The sequence below is a fragment of the Chiloscyllium plagiosum genome, chromosome 36 (genome assembly GCF_004010195.1).
Source record: "Chiloscyllium plagiosum isolate BGI_BamShark_2017 chromosome 36, ASM401019v2, whole genome shotgun sequence".
Classification (NCBI taxonomy): domain Eukaryota; kingdom Metazoa; phylum Chordata; class Chondrichthyes; order Orectolobiformes; family Hemiscylliidae; genus Chiloscyllium; species Chiloscyllium plagiosum.
In genome coordinates, this window is record NC_057745.1 from 4204167 (window position 1) to 4214935 (window position 10769).

Sequence of the window (10769 nt, forward strand, 5' to 3'; positions counted from 1 at the left end):
ACTTGCGGAACGTTTCAGAGAACACCTCTGGGACACCCGGACCAACCAACCCAACCACCCCGTGGCTCAACACTTTATCTCCCCCTCCCACTCCACCAAGGACATGCAAGTCCTTGGACTCCTCCATCGCCAGACCATAGCAACACGACGGCTGGAGGAAGAGCGCCTCATCTTCCGCCTAGGAACCCTCCATCCACAAGAGATGAACTCACATTTCTCCAGTTTCCTCATTTCCCCTCCCCTCACCTTGTCTCAGTCCCAACCCTCGAACTCAGCAACAGCTTCCTAACCTGCAATCTTCTTCCTGACCTCTCCGCCCCCACCCCCACTCCAGCCTATCACCCTCACCTTAACCTACTTCCACCTATCGCATTTCCAACACCCCTCCCCCAAGTCCCTCCTCCCTACCTTTTATCTTGGCCTGCTTGGCACACTCTCCTCATTCCTGAAGAAGGGCTCATGCCCGAAACGTCGACTCTCCTGTTCCTTGGATGCTCCCTGACCTTCAGATACTTAAACCATTGGGATACCTTCTGGGGAAGGTGAGACCTGTACATGAAGAACGGAGTGCACCTGAACTGGAGGGACACAAATGTCCTGGGTGGGAGATTTACTTCAGTGGTTCGGGAGGGTTTAAACTAGTTTGGCGGGTGGTGGGAACCAGAGCTACACATCTAAGATGGGGAGGGGGCGTTGGTAGTTGTAGATGAGGCAGTGACAGGATGTAGTGATTCTATTGGGAAGGTTTTTCATGTGATGGAACAAAGGGTTAGCAAAGTGTGTCTGCTTTAATGCAAGGAGTGTCAGAAATAAGAGTGATGAACTTAGAGCATGGATCAGTACCTGGGACTATGATGTTGTGGCCATAACGGAGACATGGATTTCACAGAGGCAGAAATGCTTGCTAGATGTTCCAGCATTTAGAACATTTAAAAAGAACAGGGAAGGAGTAAAAAAGAGGAGGGAGTGTAGCATTGCTAATCAGAGAGTGCATCACAGCTACAGAAATGAAGATTGTCAAGGAAGGTTTGTTTACTGAGTCAGTATGGGTGGAGGTTAGGAACAGCAAAGGAGCAGTCACCTCATGGAGGTCTTCTACAGACCCCTAATAGCAACAGGGAGAGCGAAGAACACATAGGCTGGCAGATTTTGGAAAAGTGCAGATGTAGCAGGTTGTTGTTATGGGTAACTTCAACTTTCCAAATATCGACTGGAATCTCCTTAGTGCAAATGGTTTGGATGGAGCCGTTTTTGTCAGGTGTGTTCATGAGGGTTTCCTTACTCAGTATATAGATAGGCCAACGAGGGGAGAGGCCATTTTGAATTTGGTGCTCGGTAATAAGTCAGGACAGGTGTCAGATCTCACAGTGAGAGAACACTTTGGTGACAGTGACCACAACTGCCTCACATTTACCATAGCCATGGAGAGACAAAGGCGCAGTTACCACAGGAAAATATTTTATTGGGGAAAAGGAAATTATGACGCGATCAGACAGGAGTCGGGAAGTACAGATTGGGAGCAATTGTTCCACAGAACGTGCACAACAGACATGGGGAGCAGTTGTTATGAGTGATGCATAAATTTGTTCCTCTGAGACAGGCAAGAAGGGGTGAGGTTAAGGAGCCTTGAATGACGAGAACAGAGGAGCTTCTCATCAAAAGAAAGAAGGCAGCTTACATAAGGTGGAGGAAGCAAGAGTCTAGCACAGCATTAGAGAATTACAAGCTTGCTAGGAATGAGCTCAAAAGAGGCTGGGGAGAGCCAGGAGGGGGCACAAAAAGACTTGGCACGAAGGATTAGGGAGAACGCAAAGGCGTTTTACTCATACATGAGGAATAAGAGAATGATCAGGGAGAAGGTAGGGCTGATCAGGGATTGCATTGGGAACTTGTGCATGGAGTTTGAGCAGATAGAGGAAGCCCTAAATGAGTCTTTTGCTTCAGTTTTAACTAAGGGAAGGGACCTTGTTGTGAATGAAAACTTTGAGGAGTGGGGAAACAAGCTTGAACAGATCGAGATTGAGGAAGTTGATGTGCTTGAAATGTTGGCAAACATTAAGATTGATAAGTCCCCAGGACCGGACCAGATTTATCCTCGGTTGCTCCAGGAAGTGGGAAAGGAGGTTGCTAAGCCGCTGGCAAAGATCTTTCCTTCCTCATTCTCCACGCGAGTCGTACTGGAGGATTGGAGGGAGGCGAATGCTACTCCTCTTTTCAAGAAGAGGAATAGGGAAATCCCTGGCAATTACAGACCAGTCAGTCTTTCTTCTGTGGTCAGCAAGCTTTTGGAAAGAATTCTGAGGGATACGATTTATAACCATTGGGAAAAGCATAGCGTGATTAAAGGCAGTCAGCATGGCTTTGTGAAGGGCTGGTCATGCCTCACAAATTTTATTCAGTTCTTTGAGGAGGTGACGAGACATGTTGACAAAGGTCGAGCAGTGGATGTGGTGTACATGGACTTCAACATGGTATTTTACAAGGTTTCCCACAGTAGGCTCATTCATGAAGTCAGGAGGTTTGGGACACAGAGAGATTTGGCTGTCTGGATTCCAAATTGGTTGGCTGACAGAAGGCATAGAATGGTTGTAGATGGAAAGTATTCTGCCTGGACATCAATGGTAAGTGGCATCCCGCAGTGCTTTGTTCTTGGGCCTATGCCATTTATAGTTTTTATAAATGACTTGGATGAGGAGGTTGAGGGGTTGGTTAGTAAGTTTGCTGATGACACAAAGGTTGGAGGTGTCGTTAATAATATCGAGGGCTATTGCAGGCTGCAGCACGACGTTGACAATATGCAGAGCTGGGCTGAGAAATGGCAGATGAAGTTCAACCTGGATAAATTCGAACTGATGCATTTTGGAAAGTTGAACTTGAATGCTGAGTTTTGGATGAAAAACAAGATTCTTGGCAGTGTGGAGGAAAGTGGGATCTAGGTGTTCAAGTGCATAGATCCCTCAAAGTTGCCAAGTGGATATGGTTGTTAAGAAAGCATTTGGTGTTTTGGCTTTCATTAACAGAGGGATCGAGTTTAAGAGCTGTGAGGTTTTGCTGCAGTTTTACAAAACCCTGGTGAGGCCACACTTGGAATATTGTGTCCAGTTCTGGTCGCCCTATTATAGGAAGGATGTGGAGGCTTCGGAGAGGATGCAGCGGAGGTTTACCAGGATGCTGCCTGAACTGGAGGGCTTGTCTTACGAGGAGAGGTTGTCTGAGCTCAATCTTTTCTCTCTGGAGAGAGGGAGGAAAAGAGGTGACCTGATTGAGGTGTACAAGGTAATGAGAGGCATGGATAGAGTCGCTAGCCAGACTTTTCCCCAGGGCAGGTCTGACTGCCATGAGAGGTCATAGTTTTAAGGTGTTAGAAGGAAGGTATAGAGGGGACGTCAGAGGTAGGTTCTTCACATAGAGAGTTGTGAGTGCACAGAATGCGTTGCCAGTGGTAGTGGTGAAAGCAGAGTCATTAGGGACATTTAAGCAACTGCTGGGCGTGCACATGAATTGAGGGGAGCGTAGGTTAGGTTATTTTGTCTTAGATTAGGATTAACCCTCGGCACAACATCATGGGCTGAAGGGCCTGTACTGTGCTGTACTTTTTTGTGTTCTATGTGGTAGCCGAGGCTTTGCAGTCAATAATAAATGGTAGACTAGTGTATAGGGTTGAGCGAATATCTCTCTATATTTACAGCAGCACGGTGGACTCAACTAAGTTAGTTATTTTCAATTTTCTTTCTTTGTAAGCACGCAGCACTATTCAGTTTCTTATGTCACCATACCCCACAAGAATTAAATATATTACCATTGTGCTTTTCTGCATGGCTGTCTAGTATAAAAGTAGATAATCAAATAATCATTAGGTTTTGCATGCAAGCCAGATTACACTATCTGCACATTGTGGTATTTTGACTTCTTTCTTAAATTTAAGACTGCATGACATTAGGAAAAGTAATTCCTCACCTGAAGCAGTCTGAGACCAAATGAAGGAAAAATGAGTATTAACACAGTACATACAAGAACTACAAAACTAACCAGTCATGCTAAAAGCCTTATGTGTAAAGAAATACTATAGAAACCCATGTTTTGAGCCTTGATAGGGAAACAACTTGACAGTGATCTTGAAGATCACTGGTAGTAAATCGTAAGGAATGGCAAATCTGGAAGAAAACAAAATCAATGAAAAGTCAATAATATAACAAGCTTCACAATATCAAGTGAGTGAGAAACAAAATTTGGACCAATTTGAGAGAGTTCTTCTTCAGACTTAACAGGGATTGATGCATGAAATGGGCTCCTGGAAAGAGTGACAAAGGTATAATCCCTGGAATCATTTAACAATTGATCAGATGTTATAATGAGATCTATTGAGATGGGTAGCCTAAAGACCTGCAATGAACTTGTGATCATTCCAGCCTCATCTTGCACATTTCCTGACAGCTCTAAGCAGAACAGATTATCTGCCTATCTTACAAGTTGGGAATGGAACAAGCAAACCAGTGTGCATGTACATGCTAACATAGAAACACAGAAAATAAGAGCAGAAGTAGGCCACTCAGCCTTCTGAACCTGCTCAGCTATTCAATATGATCATGGCTAATCATCCAACTAGTACCCTGTTCCTGCTTTTTCCTCATACTCTTTAATCCCTTTGGTCCTAAGAACTATTTCAAACCTTTTTTAAAACATTCAGTGCTCTGGCCTCAACCGTGTCCTGTAGCACAGTATTCAACAGGCTCACCTGACTGGTGTGCATGAGATGATATTTCTGAACACACCTCATTTGTACCTGCCTAAAGGCAACAACAGCAGGTATCAGAGCAACCAAAGGGATGATTGTGGAAGATAGAAATGGCAAGTTGTAGTAACAATAACAAGATTTTTTTTAAAGTCATGTTAGTAGTCAGTTGGGAGCTGGATAAGCCATTGAAGAACTTTGCAGGTCAAATTCAGGTGAATTCCAAGGATATGATTAGTCTCACTTCCAATACATGAGTACATGATTCAGGATGACACTTCAGTACAATACTGAGGGAGTGTTGTACTGTTGGAGATTTGATCTTTTGGATGAAACATTAAATCATTAGCCCATCCATTCTCTCAAGTGGATATAAAAGCCCATTTTGATATAAAACCCCATGGCACATTTTGAGGACGAGCTGGGGAGTTCTTCTGTTCTGACCAATATGCATCCCTCAACAAACATCTAAAATAGATGTTCTGGTCATTTATTTAGATGAGATTCCCTACAGTGGGGAAACAGGCCCTTCGGCCCAACAAATCCACACTGACCCTCCGATGAGTCACCCACCCCACTCTGACTAATGCACCTAACAACTATGGACAATTTAGCATGGCCAGTTCACCTGAACTGTACATGTTTGGATTGTGGGAGGAAACTCACGCAGAGAATATGCAAACTCCACACAGACAGTTGCCCAAGGCTGGAATTGAACCTGGGACCCTGGCGCTGTGAGGCAGCAGTGCTAACCATTGAGCCACTACGCCAACCCCTTAATCTGAATAGAATTCATTTAATTGCTGTTCATGGTGGTCTCTCTGCACAAATTGGCTGTTACATTATCTACATTCCAATACTGCACCACAAAAAGTGTTTGATTGATTGTTCAGTGATTTGAGTGTCCTAAGGTCTGACAGTTGTGTTTATACATTTAAGTCTTTCTTTTATATTACTGCTGTGAAAGTTGCCTTAATTGCAGATGACAGTACTGACTTTCCAGTAAAATATCATACAATTGGCATTAAAGTTCAGAGTGTCAACTGAATACGGAAGTTCTGGTTAGAATGAGGGTATCAAAATTGTTTTTGCTGTTGGTTCTGACAACATTCACATGGATGCTCGGAGAAGGAGAAACTGAGCTCAGCAAGCTTCTTTATAGCTCACTAGTGCCTGGAATTATTTTCATGGACTGGAAGATGATCCATGTGGTGCCAACATTCACAAAGGGTAGCACGGTGGCACAGTGGTTAGCACTGCTGCCTCACAGCGCCAGAGACCCGGGTTCAATTCCCGCCTGAGGCGACTGACTGTGTGGAGTTTGCACATTCTCCCCATGTCTGCGTGGGTTTCCTCCGGGTGCTCCGGTTTCCTCCCACCATCCAAAGATGTGCAGGGTCAGGTGAATTGGTCATACAAATTGCCCGTAGTGTTAGGTAAGGGGTAAATGTAGGGGTGTGGGTGGGTTTCGCTTCGGCGGGTCGGTGTGGACTTGTTGGGCCGAAGGGCCTGTTTCCACACTGTAATGTAATCTAATGTAATCTAATCTAAAGTCAGAACTGGAGAATTGCAAGCCCATTAGTTTGACCACCGTTGGAGGTATGTTGCTGGAAGGGATCATTAGAAATACATGGTATGACCACCTTGATAGTGAAGAGGGTACTCAAGCTTGCCTCAGGGCACGACCTCTGTAAACCATGTTCGCATGTCACCAACTTCATTGAATCTGTTTTGAGGAATTTGATTGATGTATATGATCTATTTGAAATTGCATAATCTTGATTGTCAACCAAGTGCTTCATAATAGGCTACTTAATGAAATAGAGATCTGTGGAATTAGCAGATGGATTTGGGATTGCTTAAGGAGTTGGCATCTTAGTGTATAAAAGGTTGTTATTATTAGTAGTAGTTCTGCTTGGGGAACAGTTAATTGTGGAGTCCCACATGCTCTCCATTTGAACTTCTGCTGCTTACTATTTTAATCACTGATCTGATTGGCTAAATTGTCTACAAAGTTTCAGTTGATGTAAAATGCATAGATATTATGACCTTAGATGGCCAAATTGTCTACAAAGTTTCAGTTGATGTAAAATGCATAGATATTATGACCTTAGATGAGAAAAGTAGATTACAACAGATCTAAATACATGGGCGGGGGTTGGGGAATGGAATGGCATTGGATAAATGCAATCTTGTCATAGGGTTGGTACAAAACTAGGTATGTATACATTTTCAAGTTACAAACATAAGGTTGTTAAGTAAACTGAGTGATTAAGGTATGCATGAAGAACTGAAGGATCTTGACCAATGCTGTAAGGCTATTGCAGCAGCAAATAGATTGTTGGCTTCTATTGCTGGGCAATTGATTGCAAGACAAACAATTCTAGGGAGATTAATGCATATGCAGCAACATGTCTTTTATGACCTTTGGAAGTCTCAATGCACTTTACAGACCACTAAGCATTTTTAGAAACATAAAAGCAGGTCATTCAGGCCTTTGAGCCTGAACTGCCATTCCAGATCATGTCTGATCATGTACCTCAGTGCCATTTCCCCATGTTTGCTTTTGTAATGTGGGAAAGACTAAGAGAGCTGGGCCTTTTCATGGTGGAAAATTAGATTTTGAGGAATTTTTAAAGTAATGGAAGGATTAGTTTTTGTCCATGGGCTTTGGGATAGGCTATAGTCTACTTTCAGAAGTGTAAGAAACCTTCAGAACTGCAATTGATTTATTGTTGCTATTCCTAGGTATTAAGGATTACAAAATCATTTTGGATAGATGAAGTTATGCTGCAGATTAGTTGTGATCTAAATGAGTGCCCAAATGGCCTATCTTTGTCTGCAAGTTCCTGTCGGGGTTTGAAAGGTTAGGAGGAACAGAAGAGTGCATGTAAGTTAAATAAGTGTAGAACTGGGATAGATGTCAAATGTTTCTTCTCACAATGAGTCTTCAACCTGCATTTAATAATAAAAGTTGCTAGCTTGTGCAGTGAGTGCTGATTGACTGCAGTTGTTTGAAAGGGTTCTGCACAAGTTCTAAACTATGGCTGACTTCACTGTGTATAACAGGTCAGAGGAGTATTGGGGAATTTGTCTGTCAGCCACCATGCTTTCCTGAAGCATCTCTGATTACTTTAGGGTTCTGAGAGGAATGTCACTGGTGTGTAGAACTTGCATTTCCTTAGGGAGAAAGGCTTGATGAGCAGCTGACCTTTTCCTGTCCATTTTAGATCAAGTTTGTGTGACATATTGTGAATTTAAATGGAAAAGTAAAATGATGTAGGACAACAGATAGAAGTGGTTGCTTCCAAAAGAAAGAAAACCCATCTGTATTCATATCTAAACTTTTGTATCTAACAATTGTTCGATTATTTAGAAGGAAGCAATACTTTTTCTTAACTACATTTGTAGAAATGAACTAATTTAATCTTTCAATAGCACAAGCATGCCATGGATATGAGGATTTTACGTGATCCCACCAATCCAAAGAACAGAAATCTTTTACACCAGAACTATGGGATTCAGCTTCCTCTTATTAAGAATGAAATACCTGATGTAAGTACAGTAATTCCTTTCCATGTGTTATTGGACAATGATGGAAAAGTTATCAGTAATTAAAGCATGCTAATTCATTGTTTTTAGGGTTGGATTATTTTGTCTTGACTTCCAAGAACATTAAGTAATAGGTTGAAATTTGACCTATTCTACAAGAGGTGTATCTAAAGAAAAAAAGTGTTCTAACTAATGGCCACAGCTTCCTTCTTGTATAGAATGTAATATTTTATTAGATTGGATGGGTAGGATCAGCATTCAGAATGATGCTGATGTCCATTCATTATATTGAAGTTTCTCAATTCTGTAGTGAGTTAACCAATCTCAGTTCTGATGATGGAATTAGCATCAGAAACCCATATTAGTCAAATAAAAATTATCCAGTGTTCCCGTTTTCATCATTATACCATGCAATTTCTTGGATAAGATCTCAAGGTGCAATGTCCCAGTTTGTGGTTGATAAAGATCCATTAGCTTTAATTGAAGAATAGTGAATTTGCCAGTGTCCTGTCAACAATGTTCCCTCAGCCCATTAAATTTTACTAAAAAAAACCAGTGCTTGAACTTCACTAAAATTAAATTTAATTAATCATTCATCTGAGTCCTGTCAGTGAAACCTTATTGTAGACAAAACATAATAATTACTGAATTTCAAGGTAATTCTTGTGAAGTATTCTGAGATGTTTCTGAGAAAAAGACCAGGCTTTTTTTTGCCTTTTTAATCAAGGCTGTCTCCTTGAACCATAACTGATGTTCTCGTTCTGTATAAATGTACTTTTTGTATTTCCACTGCAAATCCTTTTGTTTAATGATTACGTTTAATTATGGGGGTAAAAACTTTTAAAGCAAGCAGCTATGGTTAAAGTCTATTTGGTTTAATGAAGGTATACTTGTAGAAGTCCAATTATTTAAAGGAGATAGCTAGCATGCTGGATCTATTTGCTTGGTGCATCAGCACTATGAGATCTCTTTGTATGTTTCCTTTTGAAACAAAATTGAATAGGATACAGGAAGAGATGCCTCGACAATGTCTCACACTGCGCATTCTCTGTTACAATCTGTGTTTTCTTTCCCTTTTTGATCGATAACATTATAGTGCTACACTGAATGTTATTCTTGTGTAATGCAAAGTAAGGGAGAACACAAAATAAATAGTAGTTTGGTAAAGTGAAGCTTTAATTTCATAAGCCTGTTGTGTACAAGAAGGTATATTTGCAAGTGAGAAGGTAAAAATTGGTAGTGTCTCTGTTACTGTTCCAAACCTTGATTATTTGAACCTCTGCAACCATTTTTGCATTGTGGGTTGGTTTGTGCTTGGGCTCTGAGAATGCAACTTTAAAGAAACATTAACACTGGATACACAAATTATATATGGTTTGTTTAGTGGAGTGAGTGAATTGGGAATAAATACTTGTCCATATCTTTTTGAAACATTGTTAACAAAACTTCCATTTCCATAGCACAATATCATATTACATCTTTAAAATGTGGATTTAGTGAATTGTTTTTGGAATGAATGAATTGTTCTTATGTAGAAAAATGCGAGAGTCATTTTGAGCTTGATTTCAGCAAAGCCATGGAGAAGTTTTAGTTTAATGACAGCATCTGCAACACAGATGAAAGTCACTTGTTTTCAGGCTGTAACTTGACAGATTCTTGGCAATAAAAGCCAACTTTGGCAACTGAGTGCATGCAACTCAATAAATGAAAAATTGTGTTGTAAGAAAAGAAAATGAAGCTTCTAGTAATTAGAAAATCAGGAAATCCAAAGTGTTTTCAACAAAATCCAATACTATATATGTTGCATAGATAAGTTAGTTTAGATTCCAACTATCTTTTTCAGATTAGATCACAAACTTTGAGCTTCAGATATTCAGTTGTTAATCAATACACAATTATACATAAAAATAAGAGTCGAAGGCAAGAAATTTTATGATTGCTTTGTCTGGTGATATTGTAATTGTATGCCTGAAAACTAGTCTGGGTTGTACTTTGATCAAAAATAAATACCGTAATTACACTTGCACCACTACCCACCTCTTCCTCCGCTACATTGATGACTGCATTGGCTCCACTTCGTGCTCCCGCGAGGAGGTTGAGCAATTCATCAACTTCACCAACACATTCCACCCTGACCTTAAATTTACCTGGACCATCTCTGACACCTCCCTCCCCTTCCTGGACCTCTCCAACTCCATTAGTGAAGACCGACTTGACACTGACATTTTTTACAAACCCACCGACTCCCACAGCTACCTGGATGACACCTCTTCCCACCCTATCTCTTGCAAAAATGCCATCCCATATCCCCAATTCCTCCGCCTCCGCCGTATCAACTCCCAGGAGGAGCGGTTCCACCATAGAACACACCAGATGGCCTCCTTCTCTAGAGACCGCAATTTCCCTTCCCACGTGGTTAAAGATGCCCCCCAACGCATCTCATCCACATCCCGCAATTCCGCCCTCAGACTCAACCCCTCCAACC

At 41.4% G+C, this 10769-nt stretch overlaps 1 protein-coding gene across 5 annotated transcripts in view; it reads left to right on the top strand.

Annotated features, from left to right (window-relative positions):
- The window catches only part of iqch (IQ motif containing H), a 181800-nt gene that overhangs the window by 19597 nt on the left and 151434 nt on the right, over positions 1-10769 (top strand). For all 5 annotated transcript variants that reach the window (XR_006309444.1, XR_006309445.1, XM_043677177.1 and 2 more), the window contains exon 5: positions 8171-8287. Coding sequence is in view for 3 of the 5 variants with exons in the window: in XM_043677177.1 (XP_043533112.1) it covers positions 8171-8287 (117 nt within the window). In the remaining 2 variants the exon portion in view is untranslated. The remainder of the gene's footprint in view (positions 1-8170; positions 8288-10769) is intronic.